The following is a 24,848-nucleotide window of genomic DNA, read 5'->3' on the forward strand; positions in this document are numbered from 1 at the left end:
CTCCTATAATTATACAAAATGCTTTGAAAAGACGGTTGAATTCGTCGATATCGTTTGAAAAAAACTGTGTGTTTGAACGTTGATGTCGAAGTTTTCTGTAGATATTTACATATAAATATACTGTGATGAGTATTAGTGAAAACGAAGTAATGCTGAATATAACAAGAATTGATTTATGGTTTAAAAGATACGCAATAATCATGGTTCCGAACGACAATATTACAATCAAACAACACGTAATGATATAGCGTCGGGTTGTGGCAATAGAACCATACTTTAAAGGTGACCATACAAGTGCTATAGAACGATCAACAGCAATTGCCGAAATTGTTACTATAGACGCTAGCATCATAGCATCGCACAAGTACATCAATGATAATGATACATTCGTGTAATAACCCATCGTAAAAAAGTTAGGAACAATAAATATGCTCATTAAAGCGTCTAAAATCGCAAGTAGACCTATAAAAACATGTCGCACTTCCTGCAAACGCCTGTTTAAAAACATGAGTATCACAACCAAAGTGTTTGCTAAAAATGACAAAGTACACAGTACGGAAAGAATCACTGGTATGAAGATAGTGTAGAAAAAACTTGAATAAGCTTCGTACGAACTAGTATTACTGCAATCCATTTTCAGTTTCGCCTTCTATTTTTGAATCTACAGTTGTACGTTTCTCTTTATCTTCCAAGCACTCGTTCAGTTCTGTGCTCGCCAGAGAAATACTACATTACGTTATACAGATCCAGACGTCATCAAATTCAGTTTTTTTAAACCAAGGATCATGTTTAAATTATGAGTGACGTGTCGGATGTTAAAATCAATACGTTACAACTTACAATCCACGGAAACTCTGTACTGTCTCAGATACGCACGTTATGCATCTTTCAACAAACAATTGTTGCAACTTTCCATTTTGTTAGTTTCAACACAACACTAAAAGTACGATACTACACGTTTTAGAACTGTCAATAGTTATTTCATCACAATAGTAGGTCTAACAGAATATCCAACTTCTCACGAACCGGTAAAATGGTGATGTTGCAGTCTGACTGATGTATCTGAAGTCTTTTGACTTTACTGAAGTACTTTCTTAAGTTATTACTTAGTTAATACAGATCATTTCCTTGGGATCCACAGCACAATGTAGAACGATGATTCTGCTGAGATTAACGAACATGGTAATTTGAAAGGTTCGTAAATAGGCCTACATTCTGTTGACATCTCCAACCTTACTTGCACGCAATCGTACTTCTTTTTTTTCAAATTCTGACAGATTCATTGGGTTATCCAATATCCAATATCTGTAAATAATCTAGGCCCTACCTATTATGTTAGGTTTGCACCAATTGCATCATATATGAGGCTCTATGACGACACATTAGAGAACAATTATAAAGCGCGTTTAAATCCTGATAAAAACGACACGACTTATTTACGCGTGTGAAGTCATTAAGCTAATTTCATTTTAATAATAGTCGACAAAATGCCCTTTAAATCTATCTAACAAGACATGATTTATTAAATTAAAGAAACAGTGAATTACCAATTACTATATTCACTATTTTACAAACGGTACAATTCGTTTATTTCCTCGTTGACAGATACCAATATTGCGAATCTGGTCATTAAACGCTTTTCGAAAGTCTGAAAGATGGAACCAATAAATAACCGGATTCACTAGCGAGTTTATAATCATACCCACATAAGTTATGCCAAAACTGAAAATTAGCATGTTTGTACGTGATTCACAATCAAGAAAAGCGTATAGCACTGAAACAGCCGTAAATGGTAACCATGTTAGGACAAATACTCCTATAATTATACAAAATGCTTTGAAAAGACGGTTGAATTCGTCGATATCGTTCGAAAAAGACTGTATGTTTGAACGTTGATGTCGAAGTTTTCTGTAGATATTTACATATAAATATACTGTGATAAATATTAGTGAAAACGAAGTAATGCTGAATATAACAAGAAGTGTTTTAAAGCCTTTATCTGATTCATATACAACAGCCATGAATGCGAACGACAATATTACAACCAAACAACACGTAATGATATAGCGTCGGGTTGTGGCAATAGAACCATACTTTAAAGGTGCCCATACAAGGGCTATAGAACGATCAACAGCAATTGCCGAAATTGTTACTATAGACGCTAACATCATAGCATCGCACAAGTACATCAATGGTAATGCATTCGTGGAATAGATCATCGTCAGGAAGTTAGGAGCCATAAATATGCTAATTAATGTGTCTAAAATCGCAAGTAGACCTATAAAAACATGTCGCACTTCCTGCAAACGCCTGTTAAAAAAAATGAGTATCACAACCAAAGTGTTTGCAAAAAATGACAAAGTACACAGTACGGAAAGAATCACTGGTATTAAGATAGTGTAGAAAAAACTTGAATAAGCTTCGTACGAACTAGTATAATTGCAATCCATTTTCAGTTTCGCCTTCTATTTTTGAATATATATAAAAATATATATAATCATATTTGAATATATATTTGTTCCTATATCTTCAAAGCACTTTTTCAGTTGTGTACATGCGCTGGGAGATGTCATTTTTTTAATCGAGAAATTTTGAAATTAAATATTAAAATCAATACGTACCACTTACAAAACGGAAACGCTGTACTGTCTCAGGCATCTTATTACAATAACAATTATTCAATAATAAAGATGGTATATGCTGATGCTTTATTTGATATAAGAAAAATCAATATGTATGACATGACAAAATATGTATGACATCATACTCAATTCCATATTAACCCAATTGACATAACATAAATCACTGGACGTAATTTACCTTTTTAAAGGGCCTTTCACATCTGTTCCGGCGCGGTTCCGATCCGGCGCCGGCAAATCAAAAACGTCAATGTGTCGTTTTGCTACGCGCATATCGATAGACGGGGCCGGGTGGAGCGTCGTAAAAACGAAACATTGGCGTTCGATTTGATTTGCCGGCGCCGGAAAATCTTGAAAGATCCTTCATGCTTCACCTGGATGAGTGAAAAACGTAAACCCAATTGATATTTTTTAAATATCATTATCTATTAAACAATGGTACAATTTTGTAAAAAGTATGACGTAATGCTTTCCTGAAATCTGAAAGATGAAGCCAGTAAAGAAAAGGATTTGCAATCGAATTTGAAACAGTGAATATATAACATGAAAGTGTAATGAAAGATAATATTCTAGAAAACGCTAAACAGTCTATGAAATACACTGTAACACCAAGAGCCACGATTGGTCCCCAAGATATTATAAAAATACCTAATATGATGCTGAAGGTTTTCAGTATCTTTTTAAATTCTGCAATGTCATTCGCAGTTATCGGCTGACTCGAGCGTTGCTGCTGAAGCCCTTTGTATATATTTACGTATAACATTACCGTTATTATGATTACTATAAAAATCATACTAGTATGTAAAAATAATATTGTTAAGTCATTTTGGTTTGTGACGTTGAGTATGCTTATATACGTCAATGGCATCACAACAATGAGAACACACGCAACAAGATAACGACGCGTTGTTGAGATCACGTGGTACTTTAAAGGTGCCCAAGTGAGCGCGATCGAACGGTCTACGGCGATGGCACTGATGGCTAGCGTAGAAGACAATAACAATCCCTCAGTTATCGAACTTAATACAGCATGCAAGATTACATTAGACGGTAAATATATTATACATGCTGACGTCGGCAACATCGATATGCTAGAGCCTGCATCTATTACAGCTAATAAACCAATAAACATTGTTTTTGTCTTTCGTAATCGCTTGTTGGTAAAGAATAACATTATAACAAGTAGATTTGCTAAAAACGAAATTGGACAAATAACTGATATAACAATCATCATCTTCTTGTTATCAGAAATACTCATTGTATCCCAAAATTCAGTATGATTGCTGTTGCAACTTTCCATTTTGTTAGTTTCAACACAACACTAAAAGTACGATACTACACGTTTTAGAACTGTCAATAGTTATTTCGTGACAATAGTAGGCCTACAGAATATCGAACTTCACATGAACTGGTAAAATGGTTATGTTGCAGTCTGACCTACCTAAGTCATTTGACTTTACTGAAATACTTTCTTAAGTTATTACTTAATTAATACAGATCATTTCCTTGTAGGATCCACAGCACAATGTAGAACGATGATTCTGCTGAGATTAACGAACATGGTAATTTGAAAGGTTCGTATAAATACTTCATGCTGTTGACATCTCCAACCTTAATTGCATGTCATTTTCATTTGATTGAAGTTTATGGATTGGTCAATTATTAATTCACATCATAATACATTGTTGCTATGGACAACGTATTGATGATTCGTAAATTGTCTTGATGCATATTATGAGTTCTTGTTGTAATCGCTAGACACGCGTTTAGTATCAGTGGGGCTTGACACGACCAGGAGGCCTAAAGCTTGGTTTCCACTAGGACTCAACGCAAAGACGTAAGCGCAACGTAAGTGATTTGACCAATCACAAGCGATGGATTATTCGAACTGTCGCTTGTCATTGGTCAAGTCGCTTGCGTTGCGTCTACGTCCTTGCATTGCATCCTAGTGGGAACCAAGTATTTATGACAGTACAGGCTATGCTACCCTAAAAATAAGTTCCAAATTACAATCAAGTAATTATTTTAAACACAAGTGACGGATATAAAAACTACTAGTCATATATTTTATGAAACAGGTTGAATTCGTCTGTCGTTGGTCTTACAACACATTACTTTCTTTAAAAATTGGTTTTTCAACGATTTTCGAAATTCGGATAAATGTATCCAATAAATTACAGGATTTGCAAGGGAATTCAAAAGCATCAGCACATATGCCATCTCATTAATCATTAGAATTATTGTTGGTATTTTAGAACAGTTTGCAAAATACGTCACGAGGTAAACCACTGCACTCGTACCCATTGTTACAATAAATACAAATACTATTGTACTGAATGTCTTTAATACTTGTCTGAAATCATTGATTTCGTTTGATGATATTGTACCTACATTGACCCGATGTTTCTTAAGTTGTTTATATATGTTGATATACAACAATGTGGTGAATATTTCTGTTAGGATAACCATGATGCAGCATGCAGCAAGTGCTGTAGTCCAGTCGAATACGGTAGTGAGTAAAACGCGAAATATAGACGGTACTATCACGATGAAGGCACTTGCTATCATGTAACGTCTAGTAGTGACAACCACATAGTACCTCATAGGTGCCCATATAAGAGCAATTGAACGGTCGATGCCAATAGCAGCTATTACCAAAGATGACGAGTGAAGTAACCCATCGGTAAAACAAAAAAAGAACGTATCAATGCGCTCATCTTCAATTTGGAGTGTAATAGCGAGAAGTATGAATACGCTTCCAGTTGCGTCGACAACGGCTAACAAACAAGTAAAAATGTTCCTTGATTTTCTCAATGTCTTATTTGTCATGAACAACATTACCACCATTGTATTCAAAGTGAAAGAAAGCACACCTAGAAAAAATGTTAAAATATCTATCTTCATTGCTGATGATTTCTCCCATGATTCTTCCCACTCGTCTGAGCCATTAAAACAATTTTCCATTTTTCCAAAGCAACAGCAACAATTCAAACAATTCGTTCAACGACTGTAATGTACTTTGTTACATATCAAGGCGTGTGTATGCCAAATATGATCCAAGAATGAACGATCCCATAATGTACAACCTAAGATTAGAATGCTTCAATACCATTCATTGGACAATCCGCCAACGTTTTGGACCGACATTCGATCGACTTGTGGCACATCCTCACAAACTGACAAATGACTACAGCTACTAAACTATGTCCCTATTATATAATTTGATTTAAAGAACTAGATCATTGTTAATGGTTACACTAATTTGATTTAGTTTTTATTTTTCGAATTACTGTTATTTGTTTGTGATAAATGAAATAAGTTGTCATGGTTATCAATAATCAACAGACTATACAGTACTGTAATGTTGCTTTTCTACTTGACAATAAATGTTGACAGAATACCACTTTAACGATCAAATACATGATAATTTAATATATCATTGTGAATTTGTTGTGTAAGAAAGAAAACTCTTTTATCTCTACCATGCAATCGATATAAATCTGATGATAACAATACAGCCATCAGTGAAAGATTTAGACCTTCCTGAATTACAAGAATTTGTAAAGTTTGTAACAATAATTTAGTAGAAAACGAGTTTCATTTTTTGTCCTTTATATAATATTTTAAGAACAAAACAATTGCAATTACTTTTATCTTTTTACTCACTAGGACCCTACTGTTGAAACATTTATTTTATCAATGTCAAGTAAAAAAAAGAAAACATATATTCTAACCTTGCAAAGTTCATTTACTTTGCTTTTAAAAATAGAAAGCTTTATTTAACGCACACATACATTTATTGTATTGTTATTATTTATATTGCTGTATTAGGTTCAATGGCCAATTGTATATAAAAAAATGTCCCAGGAAATGCTCTTAGGAAAGAAAAAACAATTACACGACATTATCATTTCTAATTAACATGTAGTCAAATTGCCATTAATGACTTTTTCTCCAGGTAACATTTTTCTAATTGGCAAAAGTTTGGAAAGCTGGATCTGCTCAAACTCGGATCACTAGTCTTAACATTTCAATAAAGTTCCTATAGTAGAGAATCAAACAAAAATAATTCCGCCCTCAATTTTATATCTTGTTTTGGCCCACAACAAAAACACTTGAATAGCAGGCGACGGTTAGAGTTCGGTTTATTGTGTTCTGTCTTCCATAGAGACAACCACGAATAACGGAAGTGTGTGAATCACTTTATGTACGCGCAGCCTTCACGTGTGCGCAGATCATCACAGGGTGGACGCAGGTTGTGTGTATGTGCACAGATCATCTTGTGAATACAGATGTTGGTGCACACATAATCGGATAACTGCTAAATTCTATGGACATTCATAAATCATAAGGATCAAATTTAAAACGCTTTCGTAAAACCGTTGCGTTATTAGCCTTATTGCTGCGATTAATGCTTGCTGATCATAAACAGGTAGGATCATAGATCTAAACATGATTTTTTGTATTTGAAAGATACAAGAACTTTCGACATTTGGGACATAATAAATAAGCAAATTTAATTACAATACTGTATAACCACCATAGCTTAAAAATTTATTAAAATTAAAATTAAAATCAATATCTTGATACTGTCCTAGGACATAAACTGAAAATATATTTTGTTTAGATGATTGGTATTACGAGAAAAAACCAAAAAGATTTGTAGTGGTGGGGTTTCTTTTAATGAATGTATTTTCTTCTTATTATTTGTTATTCTTCTGTTCTCTATCTCTTGGAAGGTTCAATAGCAATTTGTTTCTACATTTGTTTTGTCATAACTCTCTCTCTTTCCATGTTGTAATTTCGTTCTTTTCGTTCAGTAATTTAGTAAATATTAGTATGTTTACTCCCTTCGATTCTACCTTCTATAATCTCTTTAACAATCTTCTCTTACATGGCCTGTTTCTAATTTATTATTAAATCAAAATATCTACAGTTCTTTTCACTCTCTATAGTTATTGTCGATGTTACACTCTGCAACCCTTTCTCCTTATTTCTCCCTACTCCAGTTATTAATAATCCTGGTGGTTTCCCTAGCTACTCTTTTTATTTATTTTCCTATAAAATAATCCACATCCTTAATCAATCAATTTCCTCATCATCAAAGAATGTTCCCTTTTCTCAACAGTACTCTCACAGTACGGAAGAGAGAGTTTTAGAGAAAAAGATTTAATTACAGAGTTAGAACTTAAACAGAATGCAATGTAATATAGATTGGAGTTTTGTAGAATTTAGAATTGTTATTTATATTGTGCTATATCCAGAGAAGCAGTCTGTATTACATTTGGTAATACTTGTTATATTAAAATTGAATAAAGACTGTTCGTGAACAAACCATCATTCTATGCTGGTTGTGTATGGAATTTATATTGTACTAAGTTAACAATGTATAATCCTGCCACAAGACTATATAGGAACTAACCAATAAGGGGACATCATACGGAAACCCCACGATTACAACTGGCTCCCCACACCAATTTCACAAAGATTACATTTTACTAAGAAGAAAAAACTTTTAAAGTCAGTTGTTCCGAGAGTGGAATATTCAAATTCAGGGACAAATGGCTTCCTAGCTCTAACAGTAGACCTATGATAATAAATAACTGTAATAATAAAAACATAATATAAGATAAACTACATTAACCAATCAAAAACCCGGGGCGAGGTAGGTTAGCAAGTAGCCGACGGTGCCTGGATTCGTCGTTAAATATCCATCCTGGGAAATGGGGATTTCCAGACTGCTTGTTTATTTGTCACCCAATCTTTATGGATGTCATATACAAAACAAACTATTTCTGGCCTATACATTGCAAGTACAAAGGGCATCGAAAGTATATGATGATGAAATAATCAATGTCGAAATATTGAACAATAACACGTTAAAAAAGAGATTTTACTGGTTTTATTATTAGAAATTACGCAATAAGAAGCATACAATTTGTATCATTTATTAAATTAAAAACTGTTAATAATATTTATGATTAAACTGTTGCTTAATTCATCTGCTGTATGATTTGAGTTTGGTTACTAACAAATACAGGCAGTTTCGAAGGAATACTATACCTGTATTAATAATAGTAGGCTAAAAACACACATTTATTTATTGTTGTTAACATTCAGATGTGATTTCATAAACATGGAAGCTAAAGATACCCCGACGCACTACGAACAAGACGACGTCTTCGTTGAAAATGGAGGTTGCTTCGTTGAAAATGGAGGTTGGGCGAATGGAAGGCGTCCTTCATATAGACGTTCATCCAGTACAACAACGTCACAAACACCATTTCTGGTTAAAGATCAAAACTATGTAAGAAGAATATCAGAACCCGTAGAAGTAGGCGTAGGCCTACCTGTATACATTAATGCGGATTCACACGTTGCCAAACAGAAGAACTTTAAAACAGCTGTGATCGGTGTAATTATGTTAATAGTTTTGGTGGCTGGTTGCGTTATCTGTTTTTATAGAATAGAGGACAGAACCAATGATTTAGAAAGACAATTAACAGAACTGAAGGCAGAATTAGAAGCTTTGAAAATAACCAGTTCACAACGTGCCTCAACGACGAATGATGGAGAAGACGCTAAAAGAGAGTGCGTCTGCGTGCCAAACACGCAGGAAGATTCTTCGGACGAAAAGGCATCCATTTTGCAATGTTGTACAAAAGATAGTAAGCAAATAAAGACCATCATTGAAGAGGTAACATTTTCAATTGAACTTTAATAGTTAAAACATACTGTATGTTTAACGATGCCAAATCACACCGTTATTACGGTGTCGTATTGCTGGAGTGAAATCGCCTTGCATTTCAACGAATGTACGTAAAGCGGAAATGACGAAACGAATTACTACAGCCAAAGATGAATTTAAGACCTATGGCCTATGGATGAAATTTAAATTTTTTTTTTTGCGTTTCCAGGTTGTCCAAGAGAGATTGATGTTACTAGATAAGCCTGTGCTTAACGTCCCACACAAGTCTATCGGAATCAAGAAAAGCACAGCGTTTGCCCATGTGAACGGAATAGCAAGCACTGGACCCGGAAATAATAAAATGAAAAGTAACGTATATACAGTATTACTAATCGTCATAAAAACCCAGGGGTTTATTGTCTGCATGAACCTACCTGAAATGTATTGGCCAAGGTCCAATGGGTAGGGCCTACTGAAAAATATCTCCCGCTTTGTAAATCTATAAATAGCTCGACCGGTAATCTGTACAGTCTACTTAACACTGTTTAAACTTTGTGTCTCTGGAGTCACGTTCACAAGTTATCCAGGTACCTTGCTACTAGGTACCTATTGCTACTAATACAATCATAATAGAAACTGTCAATCTTGTACAAGAAGTAGGTCTACTGATATGTACTTTGTTTACAGCTACGTGTATTAACCTCAAACTCCATCAATTATTAGATTTAAATTGTTTTATTTTAACTATCATTAATATTATATCTAAGTATTAAACTTCCTTTTTAAAGACTACATAACCAGTTGGAAGGACAAGCCGCAGACATCAGAACACATTTCGTACCACAGAGGACGCATAACGATAGAAAACACAGGCGTCTACTTTGTATACAGTCAAATATACTTTTATCAAGAGTCAGACATTAATCAAAATGAACCAGTGAACAAAACACAGCCTTCTGCTCACGATGCTATGGTTAGTTGGTCATAAAATCAAATTATTAATTATCATTAAAAAGGCCAATTTTACCACGCTAAAATGAGCATGAGAAAACATACAAATACCCGACAACAACAGAAACTTACTTTAGTCATTTCGAATCAGATTATTGTAATCGTTTTATTTACAGGACTCATTGTTCGTTAACTGACAGTACAGTACAAAGATTATTTCAACTGCATTTTAGAAACCACTTTAATATATATCAGGGGTCAGTAGTTCGTCACGCTAGAAACAACAACTTGTAAACAATAATAGTTTCAAAAGTTGTGAACGTTTAACAAAAGTCAAGGTTATACACCAACTATTAAAACGATACTTTAATTTAAAAATAGATTCGATCGGAAAACCTTCTTTTTCTCCCGATTGTCGAATTATAATCCACCAACAAACACCATCACAAAACATTGACTAGGAAATATTAGTGTAGTAAAATAACAAAACATATCAAATAGGGGAACCATCTTCGGTTTTGGACGTAATTATCCGTACTATTACATCGTCTTGTATTTTTCTTTTCGAATGAATTGGTGGTGCGTCACGGCACCCTTACTTATTGGTGGTTTAAGCGTCACGGCACCCTTACTTATTATTTTCGGTCAACCTCCTCCAATGTAGAAACTCTTTCGTCTTTTAATGATTTCAAAGTTTCTTGACATATACATTCATTTCTCTACAGCTCCATGAGACCTGCGTGAATGGGGAACCGATTATGAAGAGCGCCGTTCCATTTCGAGAGTACACAAGCAAGTACCACGGTGGAGTATTCGAACTTAAAAAGGGAGATACAATTTGCGTACGGGTCTCAAGCGACGATTATCAAGTCAATATGGACCCCGAACTATCATTTTTTGGCGTGTATGGGTTACAAGAGTCTTCGCCAGAACTGCCAACAACTAAGCCACACACAACCACTGAATGAAAGAGTTAAGAGTGGAAAAATGTGGAATGACAAAACTTGCAGCTGTGTTATATTATTTGCGAATAATTATTGTACAACGCATTTTTATAACTGAAATCTAGAGCGTGAACTGGGGGTGTAAACATTGCGCGCGGAGAACATTACACTCGTTTACCTTACCAGGTATATGAACAAAACAGTAGGCCTAACTAACTGTGTTACATGAATCCGAAATAAACATTTTATGCATCGGGTTATGCTCGGGTGGGGTGGTTATGGGAAACATATAAATATATACAGTATACATATTAATACTATTACACATTTGGTGAAAAGTCATCTACTATTCTGACAAACTAACATAGGCCTAATTCTCACTCGTTAATTCCACATCAATGTCACACCAAATTGACACGCATGGCTAAAATGTTCAATGCAATATTTTGTGTCATACCGTTCCAATGGAATTAGAAATACAACGCTGTTTTTATTCATACCATAGGCCTATCCTGATTTAAAAGTATATAGAAAACTAGTCTTTTGTATCCGGATTGTATAGGAGGCTTGTTCAGGGTCAATAATGCGAAACCAATTGTAATTCAAATGTTCGCCCTATTAAACTTCTCGAATTTCTAAAAAACTATAATCGCGATGTAAAAACCCACACAAGGAACTACTAAATTTATCAAATTACCTAATAATTATCCAATTTTTCCAGTTAATCTCCATCCATTATCTCCCTGCATTGACTCATGTTGGAGTAGGCCTATTCAAAGTTCCAAACGATTATGGAGTTTTGAGTATTGATATGACGTATTCAATGTATGAATTCCACAAAACAACTTGAGTCAGCTCTGCTTATCCAATTAATCGGAACACAGCACTAAAACATTTTATATAATTATGGGATTATCTTTTATCATGATCATGATGTCTATTTATCAATTTATAATTTACAATTGGGACTTTGAATCAATACAATGATAGGACCAGATAACGATGAGGTTAATTTGTTTTACCCAGTGAACTTAAAAGTTAACTTCATTACATTTACAATAGGTCTTATTCAAACAAAAAGCTAAGGAAACAATAGTTCATAAATATCAACGTATTATAGCAAGCATCTCTACTAGGCCTACACATTTAGTTATGGGAACTCAGGTTATGTCACAGCAGTGTCAAATCAGGAAACCGATTAAATGATCTCCCTGGTTTCAGATTAGAATGTAGGCCACACGGCTGGTATACTAATACAATTAAATATAGGAGGCCTACCATGTTTAATGCGTTCTTCATATATAATATTTACGACGACCAGGAAATATAGTACCACCTCAAATTCTGTCAGCTAATGTATTCATTCAGAATTTGGTTCCCACTAATAAAAGGAACATAGGAGGGTCCTCAAATTTGTACTTAAAGTGTATCATACGTCATGCGATTGTATCCTCCACCATGAGATAGAATAGAACTGCCATTTGATAATTCATGTAGGCCTAACTAGATACATACATGTGTTGACATTAGGCCTACTGGTGGATCCTCAATTTTTTATAAGCCTAATGAGTTACTGTATATTACAGTACCACTATACTTATTATTAAGCAGTAACATAACTCGTATTTGTGTAAATAACTTGTACAGTATTCCACAAAAGGTTAGAATGTTATATCAATTGCCCGCAAGGCAATAATGCATGAACTCTTTGTCCTGGATCTATGGGGACTCTCTTGCCTATTTTACATTCCTGTTAACAAATGGAACATTCCAATGTATAATGGTGTACCGGCACCATATATGCAAAAATATAAATGTATTCAACAATTGTTTATAATATATATTATATGTATATTAATTGTAAGTAAGAGGAGATGTTTCTTTGTTCAAAGAAACGTTTATTTATTTTAAATAAATACACAAATATAAACTTTATTGCGTGTTGTACTTGCTATACCGGGTTATTGTCATATCATTGTAGTTGAACTTTCCTAGAAATTGTCGTAAAGTTTAATATCCGTTACGTTTGACATGTCCTTAGTAAAAGAATGGAGAAACTTACAAGAAAGATGCAAATTGGGAACATCAAATAACCAAAAAGATACAAAATAAGTTGATTTAAAATACGATTCCGAGGAAAAAAGGAGTGGCAACTAAATGACATTTTGTATGGGTAGTAAGAAAGGATAATAGCCTACACAACGCAATTTAAAACAACTCATTACGATGAATATAGGCCTAGGTTACTCGCATTAAAAATAATCGCGTTACAAATAATGCACCTATTATACAGTAGGCCTTGCTGTACATTATAATAAATTGAATGAATTTATCCGGGAAAAAAGGGTTACAGTTCTCGATCTTATCTTAGTAATACAGGTATGGGAATATCCGGCACCGGCCATATACATAAGTGGATAACAGAAAATAAACAATAGACAATAGGCCTAGATATAAAAAAAAAAATAAAAGGAAAACCCTCGTGAAGATTTAATATCTGTACCTGGAAGCCGTTATCAAACAACAAACAAATATAAACCAAACGATTTTGACTAGTTCGAGACATGCGTTGTTTTAAAGATCGGCGAACAATAAGATGAGAAATGGTACACCGAGGCGAGAGAACACTATGTTGTTGTATTGTTCCAATATACAACGTTTATTTATTGTCATTATCATTCATCAACATTATCTTAGTAAGACCGGTAGGTAAACAGTAGGGACATACACGGAAAAACCAGATTTCTTTGGATGTTCAAACTGTGTTTGATATAATAACACTTGTGAATGTTATGTAAACCAAAGGTAAACGTGATCTTCTATGCCGGATACCATCCTATTGTGTTCAATCTCAAACAATCGAAAATGGCGCGACTGGAGATAATAAAGGTATTTATTATCAACCTCGAGCTTAAATGGAAACTGAGAAAAGTCGAATTAGGCCCTTTCCGGATCAACGGCAGTCAGCAGTGCATATACATATCAGCACACCGAGGGACAATCCCCTACTGTTTTCGAATAGTGTACAAAGTTCTTTAACGTGCACTAGGCCTATGTACACGGGACCAACGGCTTTACGTCCCATCCGAAGTACATCCCAATAAACAACAAAACTGACACAAATAAGCAAACACCACAATTGCAGTTGTCTATCAAATCAATTTATACAAAACTCATTTCAAAGTGAAATAAATATATATTTATATTACTTTATATACAACTTAATACGGTCTTGCAAACGATCTCGATTGCACTAGTAAAGACATATAACAAATTCACTGTCAATAAAACAAGAAGGATATTAATAATGCCATAATCCTTGGTGCATACTCGGTAACACTATAGGCGTTGCCATCCAAAACCTTTAGTACCAGAAAAACATATGTAGTAACTATTGTTTGTAACCAATCGGTAATATGCATGCGCTTTCATTCAAAGCCTTCAGATATCAATGTTTATTATTTCACTAATCCAAATAATAGATTTTCTAAATCGTTGATTTTAAGTGTCTTTTTCTATAGTAGATTATATCCATATGTAGGCAGCTTCATATTAAATAGTTTTTAAATTGATCCCCCTTGAATTGATAACAAGGACAAATAAAATATCTTGAATATAATTACTTGCCAAAGATTTTGATTTTTGTCTACATAGCGCCACTGGAGGAGTTTTGATAATTCCTTTTTGTATGGCTATTTGTTATTACCTCTTACTCCAATACAAGGTGCTACCTCTTTACTGGATTCCTTCTTGCATTGTTATTGGTACTATTACCTCTTACTCCAATACAAGGTGCTACCTCTTTACTGGATTCCTTCTTGCATTGTTATTGGTACTATTACCTCTTACTCCAATACAAGGTGCTACCTCTTTACTCAATTCCTTCTTGCATTGTTATTGGTACTATTACCTCTTACTCCAATACAAGGTGCTACCTCTTTACTGGATTCCTTCTTGCATGGTTATTGGTACTATTACTTCTTACTCCAATACAAGGTGCTACCTCTTCACTCAATTCCTTCTTGCATTGTTATTGGTACTATTACCTCTTACTCCAATACAAGGTGCTACCTCTTTACTCAATTCCTTCTTGCATTGTTATTGGTACTATTACCTCTTACTCCAATACAAGGTGCTACCTCTTTACTGGATTCCTTCTTGCATGGTTATTGGTACTATTACTTCTTACTCCAATACAAGGTGCTACCTCTTCACTCAATTCCTTCTTGCATTGTTATTGGTACTATTACCTCTTACTCCTACACAAGGTGCTACCTCTTTCCTCAATTCCTTCTTGTATGGTTATTGGTACTATTACCTCTTACTCCAATACAAGGTGCTACCTCTTTACTGGATTCTTTCTTGCATTGTTATTGGTACTATTACCTCTTACTCCAATACAAGGTGCTACCTCTTTACTGGATTCCTTCTTGCATTGTTATTGGTACTATTACCTCTTACTCCAATACAAGGTGCTACCTCTTTACTGGATTCCTTCTTGCATGGTTATTGATACTATTACCTCTTACTCCAATACAAGGTGCTACCTCTTTACTGGATTCCTTCTTGCATTGTTATTGGTACAATTACCTCTTACTCCAATACAAGGTGCTACCTCTTTACTGGATTCCTTCTTGCATTGTTATTGGTACTATTACCTCTTACTCCAATACGAGGTGCTACCTCTTTACTGAATTTTTATGGTTATTTGTACTATTATTGCGTCGTTTATTAATGTTTTCTTCATGTTCTACAACAGCTTTTTGAAACTTAATAAGCATTTCAATAAGTCGCCTTTTCTTAAATCGTCCAGCTTCTTTAATTATGTTATTAATAAATAAGTATTTGGTATCTAGGTCTCCTTGAATATTATTCAACTTATCAAATATTTTGCTATAATCTGGGGAAAAAAGAAGAAAACTATGTTATCTTAGCAGGTACTCAATGACATTTCTTACAAAAAGTCTCAATAAGTGGTGGCTCTTGCACATGAATTCACATTTATTAAGCAATATAAATATTTACATTACAGGGATTTTACAGAGACAAGTAATTGTCTGTAGTCATAAGACCCTTTAAAACAAAACAAGTATTATCACAAAGAGAAAAATATAGGCAAAAGAATAAATACATAATATAAAACGAACTAATACAAATGTGTGTATACTCACACACACCACGCATATGGTTCATGTTCAGTTTATAATTAATACAAGTTTGTAATACATTATTTATTTTCCTTATAACTTGAATTATCATTTACAATGATTTAATAGATGAATACTGTTTGAAAAGCACCTACCTCGTCCTGGTTTCCGAATTTCTTTGATTATTGCAAGTTTTATCGTTTTATTCATTTCATTAATGGCCGCCCGATTAATGGAAGCTTTTGGTTCCTTGTCTACTGTCTTCTTGTCCACATTATTAATCGGTTTTCGCTGTGTAGAATTATTGATACCTGGTTCTGTATGAAGTTCAGTGTAGTCGAAAATTGTTGTCAACTCATTTTCTAGTGCATCAATTGAATTGTTAGAGATTGCCGGACGAGGTTCAGGTTTTATAAGTACTATGTCGGTGTTTTCATCTGTGGGCGGTGGTTTGCCTGAAAATATCCAAAGATTATAGTGGACATTAGCTGCTGAGTGCAAAACAAATTACTGTATTAAAATGTGAACATTTCTTCAACTTTATTGTAAAATAAGCTAAATTAAAAGGATTACCTTGACTATTTTGGTCAATTGGAGGTTTTTTCTCACGTCTTTGTATCAATTCTAAGTACGGTTTCCTTAATATTCCACCTTGAACATTGCCTATCATGGCTGGTGAGTTTGGTCGACGACTCGGTGGGGAAGGGGTGGATGGACGCAGCCGTTTGGCTGCTGGTGACGGTGGTGGAGTGTCAAGCGATCTCTTGTTCCTTTGCTGCGGTGCTGTCAACGTATCGTTAAGATCAGCTTCATCCACCATCATTTTCTAGAGAAAAAAAAGAGAAGCAAGTAAATATATTTGCTAGATTATGTGAAACTTTTTTAATTGGGATATTTAATGAGGTTACATTTAAAAACACTGCAATGGCAATACATGTATATGTAGAAAGTACTGTAATGTAGTATCATTACCTTATCCTTTTCCGACGCTAACTTGAATGGATTTCCAAACATATGAAGACGTGCTGGTGGTGGATCAGCTTCTCTGAGAGCTGTTGGCATCTTCTTCAAGTAGTCTTGATAGTTGCCCATTTCTGCTATGGGAATGTCATGTAGAATATCTAGACAGTGAAAAGATAATTTGAAAATTAGACAAGCTTACAAATTCTAAAATTATCCAACAATATTCCAATCGAATATATCACTTTAGGAAATGTTTTACAAGTTATTTTGAAATATCAAAAGAAAGTTTAGCTTTCTTAGAAGTTTGCACATTAGAGACTTCCAATATCTTACCACTATCCGTGTTTTTGACACCAGTAGAAGCAACCCGCATTAGGTTCTTCCGCATCCTTTGTAATTGTTCCACTAGTTCTTTCCGTGGAATATCAAAGGGATTGTGATACACTTGCTGTCGGACAGGTTTGTGTATGGGTGCAGCTACTGAATAATTAGGGAATAAAGAAATGTTGTTGTCAGGTCTTGAGGTCACTGTTTCACCCGTTATACTTTGTAGAAGTTGCTGGAAATCCTTCCGTACAGCTAGTGAAGGCATCTGAGATCTGTAAATAAAAAGATTATAATTTGGAACTTGATTGGCAACTACTACAGTAAATCATACAACATTTAAATATTGGTTAAAATGCGGTGCTGCTATTTCGGTAAAATTAAGTAATTAAAGCTGTTACCTTTGTAATACTTTGATACTAATATCTCTATGTGATCTCTTTTTTGGTATAAGTGAGGACATTCTCTCTGCCTCAATTTTCGATTGTTGTTTTAACTTCTTCAAGTAGTTTACCACGCTGTAACTCAGGCAATTCTCAACATTTTCTTGAATCAAATTAGGTGAGCCCATCCTTCTCAATGCCGTTCTTAAAGGCTACATAAAATATTGTATTCAAAAATACTACCACATTTTCTTAAACATAAATGGTAAACACTATGTAGTAGATACTATGTACACAAGACTTATTATAGTTTAATACAACTGCTATAGAATATGGAGGAATCTTCTATGAATAAAACACAGTAAGTATAAGCATTTGTCTAAAAGATGCTAATTTATCAATTAACATACAGTGGGAACCCATTACTGTAGCTTACAGAGGGTACCCATTTAACACACACTTACAGGTTAACTATTTTAGATTCTGTTGTGAAATAAAAGTTTATTGAAAAATATAGGACACAAATCCATATAAAAATAGTTGTTTTGAACAAAACTAGCACAATTCATAAATCTGAAACACTTAAAAACAATTAAAATATATTATGACAATGTGTAATAAAGATGAGATTTGCAATGGAAAAAGTCATTACAATGGTAAGACTCAAACAAAACAAACAAATTACCGGACAATAGAAAACAAAAGGCTTAAACATTTGGTTAAGATCAAAACTTAAATAAGCTTCTCTACTGAAAGTTATAACAAAATTGAACATACCCCTAAATAATAACTGGGAACATCACGTAAGTATTGCTCAAAACTGGTTCTCCATTTTATTGTAGGTTTTAGTTTGTGCACTTTAATGAGGTCATCTGTTAAACAAAACCAAAAAAGAAACTGGTTGGTAAATCAACATAGTGTTAATATAAAAAATGGTCTTAGTGGCTTGTCTAAACTATCTAACCAGTTTATAATAAATAATGTTTAGTGTTAAGCTCTGTCTAAACTATCTAAAGTAGTTTGACAAAAAAAGTGTGATATGCCCAAATGTGGTAGTGATATGACATCATCATGCCCCTATATAGGCACATCACATTTTTGTTGTCACAGAACGTTTGATAGTGTAGACAGATCTTAAGCAACATATTAAGACAACAGGCTGTATCTTACCAAGTAGAGGGAGTGCAACAGGATAATTGTAAGGCATAATAAACAGGTTTACATGAGCTAAGTTAGTACTTGCTTTCAGATATCCAAACGGATGACCTAGGTCACTGTTTTTTCCACTGCTGGCTATAAATACCTAGAAAAAAAACATATTATATATAGTCATACATTTGATTATTCTGCATTGGTTTACTACCCCAGAAACAATTATTTTTTGTGTGTTAAAAACAACCACCAAAATTAAAATACTGGTCTACAATGTTTTAAAAAGTCAGTTCAGTAAGAATTAACTCAATTAAACTCAATTCCAAAACATCTTACCTGCCAACAAATATTGTGATTTCTACGTTCTAATATGTTCTGGGTCAAAGGTGAAGGTTCAAGCTCATATTTATCAAATGGTACATTGTCAACAACCATTGGGTCACAACTTGCACACGAGAACTTCACTGCTGGATGTGAATCCCTAGGTGGCTGGAAAAACAATTATTACAAATATTACAATTTTATAAGTAAACAAATTGAGAGTTGTGTGAATGGCTGCATAAAAAGGCGATCTAATAATCAGTTTAAAATATTATATATTAAACTTCAAAGTTGCTTTTTTTTTAATGACTCATTAAACGTAATTACTTTTCAGTGCTTGCAAACATTTCTAAAGCTATGAGTTATTGAATGTCTTGAAACTTACAAGCATTGGTGAGTTGATGTCTGGCCAAAATGATTCTGGAACTGGCCAATGACCAGACGGAAAACCAGTCTTAGGATTTGGCCGAACGTAAATCATACGATGACAGTTGTGCCAGGAACTATCGGGAATCGGTGATGGAACGCCTAAACGAGTGTTTCCGGGCAGAGTTTTGATATTTAAAGATGCTATCTCACTGCTTCCATCTTCTTCACCTGCTGTAGATAAGAATCATAATTTTAGGTATATCACAATTGTATTTCTTCTCTATGTTATAATTGAACTTGTAGTAAATACTTACTAAATAATAAATAATTTTTGTCTTATAAAAAAACAAAACACTATCTTTTATTTAATTTATGTTTTTGAATTTGATTTTTAAAATGTTAATTAGGAAGCAAGGGTGTGATTGACTTAATTTCAATTTAAAGTCTTAAATGATGCTTTGTTATTAGAGGTAAGTTAGACACTAACAATTACCATGTGTTATCAATGCCATTTCAAATCAAATAACTCAACTAACAGCCAAGAAAATTAGATGAAAAAGGAAGGAAACTATTATATCAGGGTTACAGTCGGATTAATGCATTGTCGATTTGAGAGAAACAACATTCAGCCAATAACCAATCAAATGTAGTGTTAAATGAGTAGAGTGTGGTCAATAACCAATCAAATGTAGTGTTAAATGAGTAGAGTGTGGTCAATAACCAATCAAATGTAGTGTTAAATGAGTAGAGTGTGGTCAATAACCAATCAAATGTAGTGTTAAATGAGTAGAGTGTGGTCAATAACCAATCAAATGTAGTGTTAAATGAGTAGAGTGTGGTCAATAACCAATCAAATGTAGTGTTAAATGAGTAGAGTGTGGTCAATAACCAATCAAATGTAGTGTTAAATGAGTAGAGTGCGGTCAATAACAAAGAATGTACTGTATTATTTGGCAAGTTTGGTTTATTTCTATTACTGCTGTTAAAAGGTGTTTCTGTTTATTTAGATTCTTGTTATCACGACACACAAATAATTATTAGCAATTCATAAAATATACAATCTAAAGCTCTGTCTACACTATCAAACTTTATGTGAAAAAAACGTAATGTGCCCATATATGGACATGATGATGTCATATCACTACCATATTTGGGCACATCACACTTTTTTGTCACATAAAGTTTGATAGTGTAGACAGAGTTAATAAAAAGAATTTATATTCTTTATTCTGGATGTATTCAATATATATTTAAATGAAAGAGAATTAAAAGAGAAAGAATAAAACTACAAAATTGTAGTATTTTTTTGTTTGTAGTTTGGCAGAATATTGCTTTTTTTAAGAGAATTCTTTAAGAAAATATGTTTTATTTATATATTATGATATGCCAGTTTTCAAAATAAATTTCTGTTCAAACAAAAATACTATGACTATGAAAGTAAAAACTAAGAAATATTTGTACAGGAAAAGTATATACACACCTTCCTTTTTGACTTCTGGTTTGCTCTCCTGTTTGACTCCATTTACTGGATTTCCATCCACAGATAACGTCTGTGGCGACTTTGTTGTTGAATTATTATTACTAGTTATTGCGGTTGCTTTATAAGCTATAAAAATAAATAGATAATGTTAATGTAAATAAAACAGGTAAATGAAATTATAACAAATATGGTACTACCTACAGTACCTTCTTATAAAACAATAGAAATAGTCTGGTTCTAGAACTACTACCTTCTTGTGGTTATTTCCTGCCTTCAATTAAGTCTTTTTTACAGTACATTAAGTAAAAAACTTTGATCCTAGTTTTAATATTGGACTTGCAGCATTTTTGCTTCATTTACAGTATTATGTTTTGGCTGGCGAAAATGAAATACACACTAATATTAAATTACTGGTATCCACCCCAAGCCCCAACACCCCTGTGTAGCATGGTTCAGTCTTTTGAATAAAGAGTAGGAAAACACTAGCTTTTACTAACAAAAAGTAAATGTCTTACTTTCTTGAACTATTGGAAGAGGATCTGGTCCAATTTTCTCAAAATGTAAAACAACACCACTCTGCATTTTCTGTGATAATGACTCTAAACATTGGTAAAGAGTCTTCATTGAGTTTACATTGTAGGAACGACCTGAAAGAAAACAAGTTCAATGAGCATGCTCAAACGGTTGTACAATTCAGAACAGTTGCCAGAACAAAGCAAACAACAATCTGTAATAAGAATATCAACTTTAGAAAATAGTGGGCGATACTTTGTTTCTATCAAATTTAAAATTGACACAGGATAAAACTGATTCAAATATTGAGAGCAAAGTTAGGATTCAACGTTTTGATTTTCATTTATTATCATCAGGAGTCATGACTTCCCTCTCATTATTTGGAGTTTATTTGAACTTATTAATTAATTATTTACAGTAACTTTTATAATATGTTATTTAAACAAAAATCAGTGCATCTATTGGTCAATTATTTCTCAAATTTATGAATTTTACTTAAAAAAATTAATTAATTAAAATAAGAAATAATAAAATATGTTTTTTCTTTACTCACCGCCTGTTACCTCACACATGGATGTTATTGGTGAGTTGTCAACAAGAACCATAGAACCTCCCGGTCTCTCTAACTCTGGCTTCTCTACACCCGGTATACGAAGGACTAGAGCAAATAAACGCTGATCCCATCGAAATGGTTCCTTAGTTAAATCACCACCAGGAATCGAATAACTCATTGGAAGTTGAAGCTAAAAAGAATCAATTTATTTTATTTTTAAAACCAAAAACAGCAGAAAAATATCTGCCACTTACAGGATGATTACCAGAACAGACAATTACAACAACTCAGAATCACTTAAATTACGATGAAACAGAGGAAGACTGGAATTAAAAATGTTGATATAAACTTAAAATGTAACCATTTTTAAGTGCATTGACTCTACTAAATTGTGAATTTTTAATATTGCATATTGTTTGGTATGATGAAAGACCTAATATATAAATAGATAATGCACGTAAGTTCTCTCTCAAGAGCAATGCAATGCATATGACGGCCTGATCGAGATCGAGAACGGCTAAATAAACAAGGACAAGATCTCGACCTTAAGTTAAAATGTTGATGTGTTAATGTCAGTATTCTCATACCTCCTCATGTACACCAGTAGTTGAAGTGAGAGAGCTCCCATCAGTTATTGCAATAATCATTGCTGGTTCCAAATAGAAAGGATTGCGTCCCTAAAACAATCAATTTAAAATGTCATCAAATTTGATTAGTTTTTGTATACAGTATTATTATTTCTGCAATGTAATTGAATATTCCTAATAAATTCTAAAGCTCTGTCTACACTATCAAACTTTAAAAAAAATGTGATGTGCCCATATATGGACATGATGATGTCATATCACTACCATATTTAGGAATATTACTACCATATTTGGGCACACCTTTTTTATCAAACTAGTTTGAGTGTAGACAGAATTTAAGGATCTTAGGATATATACATACAAGTAAATGCATTATATATAGAACCTGAAACTTACCAAACCAAAGTTGTCGATACCGGTGTACAACCTGTTGACATTCAATAGGTCAAAGGTCTTACGAAGGGCAAGACCGACACTTGACAAACTGGTAGCTTCAAGATTTTTTAGCTCTGTCATAAAGGTTGCATGGTTATCTTTCCATCCCGCCTAAAAAAATAATTTTTTTATCATCTGAACATCATCAATAACTTAAATATATAACGATTTTTTTAACCATTTTTATACAAATTTAACATTTTAAATCATAGTTTTTTACGTCTTGGATTATTCATTTTTAATTTCTTCTTTTATAATTTGTTTATGGAATCTGTGTTTTTCCGTGTTCTGGACCCCAATGGAATTATGTAATTTATTTTTTGGGATATCCTTTTAATTTAACTCGAGTCTTACTGTTGTACTGATTTTATAATTGTTTTATTTGTTTATAATTGTATCTATCTGTGTAAATCAATCAATGTTGGTTTTGAGTGGTGGGGGGAAGATTGACTGATAAAACTTCATAAATATAAAATTTCATAATTAATTCATTGAGAAATAATTGAATTGAAATTATGAAAAGGCTTAACATGCTTCCTTTACAGAGCCGCATGAATAAATAAAAACAATAACAAAACATACGCCACCAACATTGGTGGACTCGGTGCGTATAAAATTTGCATATGAATGAGGGTATCCCATCAGACGTTGCTGCAACCTATACTGAGGAAGCACTCGACGTCAAAATCTCTTTAATTTTTGGAAAATATAACGATTTCTTTGTTGGTGTAGGAGAATTTCAGTGTACAACATACATTTGAGATGCTCTGCAACCAGGGAAACCGCCAGATTTATAAAGAGAAATGCTATTAAAAACGAAATTCTGTTTCTTTGATTGTACCTTTATTGTGCCTGGTTCATCACAAGTGACGAGCATGTAGCGATCGCCTCTACTTGTTTGGTCGCGCATCCGAACCTAGGGATAATAATAAAAATTATTTTATATTTCAAGAGAATTGGAATCACGTCAGTTATTATAAACAAAACATAAGGGATGTCTCTTTTCAAAAATGTTATTCAATGGCCCGATTTAATGTATTATCGTCGGGTAGTCATCGAAAATGAATTTCTCGAAAATCCGACACCCCCATACCTTCATGAACGTTTCCACGGCCCCTTTCGCAATATCCAACATTGTAGTGCCCAAATGTGTCCGCTGATTCATAGAAGCACTGGTATCGATGAGAAAAACTAACACCGGCATCTTGAAGTTTGATTATTACAGCACGAATATATTGAATTTTGGGTCAAAATACGGCCTATAACGAATAAAATAAACCTAATTACAGTCCCCTTTTTTCACTTGCTGGCGAGCTTAACGCTGCCGTTTGAGCAGCAGCACGCCACATCGAAGGGTCATGTGATCTCCGCGCCATGATCTCCGTGATTGGTTGCCGAC

At 33.7% G+C, this 24,848-nt stretch overlaps 2 protein-coding genes across 4 annotated transcripts; one reads left to right on the forward strand and one right to left on the reverse strand.

Annotated features, from left to right (window-relative positions):
• The first annotated feature begins 6,808 nt into the window (after nucleotides 1–6,808).
• Nucleotides 6,809–13,157, forward strand: LOC144842820 (uncharacterized). Its single transcript, XM_078699370.1, has 5 exons — nucleotides 6,809–7,071; nucleotides 8,760–9,336; nucleotides 9,557–9,695; nucleotides 10,116–10,300; nucleotides 11,004–13,157. The coding sequence occupies exons 2-5, from the start codon at nucleotides 8,776–8,778 to the stop codon at nucleotides 11,244–11,246; spliced, it is 1,128 nt and encodes a 375-aa protein (XP_078555496.1). The 5' UTR covers nucleotides 6,809–7,071; nucleotides 8,760–8,775; the 3' UTR covers nucleotides 11,247–13,157.
• Nucleotides 13,158–14,361: 1,204 nt separating this feature from the next.
• LOC144843665 (integrator complex subunit 6-like) lies at nucleotides 14,362–24,804 on the reverse strand. 3 transcript variants are annotated; one of them, XR_013612276.1, is made up of 18 exons: nucleotides 24,543–24,804; nucleotides 24,291–24,365; nucleotides 23,411–23,560; nucleotides 23,015–23,104; nucleotides 22,428–22,617; nucleotides 21,877–22,008; nucleotides 21,362–21,487; nucleotides 19,898–20,112; nucleotides 19,528–19,680; nucleotides 19,210–19,342; nucleotides 18,817–18,911; nucleotides 18,058–18,251; nucleotides 17,666–17,931; nucleotides 17,342–17,490; nucleotides 16,943–17,195; nucleotides 16,525–16,824; nucleotides 15,609–16,122; nucleotides 14,362–15,472 (listed from the first exon to the last, which is right to left on the reverse strand). XR_013612276.1 is itself a non-coding variant. In XM_078700549.1 (17 exons), the coding sequence occupies exons 1-17, from the start codon at nucleotides 24,651–24,653 to the stop codon at nucleotides 15,902–15,904; spliced, it is 2,850 nt and encodes a 949-aa protein (XP_078556675.1). In that variant the 5' UTR covers nucleotides 24,654–24,804; the 3' UTR covers nucleotides 14,362–15,901. The 3 variants fall into 3 exon arrangements, 2 of the variants coding, with proteins under 2 accessions (XP_078556675.1, XP_078556674.1); XM_078700549.1 differs by having other exon boundaries at nucleotides 14,362–16,122; nucleotides 19,898–20,109; XM_078700548.1 differs by having other exon boundaries at nucleotides 14,362–16,122.
• Between the last annotated feature and the right edge of the window lie 44 nt (nucleotides 24,805–24,848).

Source organism: Antedon bifida, chromosome 5 (assembly GCF_963402885.1).
Source record: "Antedon bifida chromosome 5, ecAntBifi1.1, whole genome shotgun sequence".
Lineage (NCBI taxonomy): Eukaryota > Metazoa > Echinodermata > Crinoidea > Comatulida > Antedonidae > Antedon > Antedon bifida.

Coding starts and splice junctions, on each gene's coding strand:
- LOC144843665 (XM_078700548.1), bottom strand. CDS start 24,653: ATGCCGGTGTTAGTTTTTCTCATCGATACCAGTGCTTCTATGAATCAG. Junction 22,618..23,014: donor CTACTGGTGTACATGAGGAG/GTATGAGAATAC, acceptor GATTCTTTTTAG/CTTCAACTTCCAATGAGTTA. Junction 17,491..17,665: donor TGTCAAAAACACGGATAGTG/GTAAGATATTGG, acceptor TTCACTGTCTAG/ATATTCTACATGACATTCCC.
- LOC144842820 (XM_078699370.1), top strand. CDS start 8,776: ATGGAAGCTAAAGATACCCCGACGCACTACGAACAAGACGACGTCTTC. Junction 9,337..9,556: donor TAAAGACCATCATTGAAGAG/GTAACATTTTCA, acceptor TTGCGTTTCCAG/GTTGTCCAAGAGAGATTGAT. Junction 9,696..10,115: donor CGGAAATAATAAAATGAAAA/GTAACGTATATA, acceptor TCCTTTTTAAAG/ACTACATAACCAGTTGGAAG.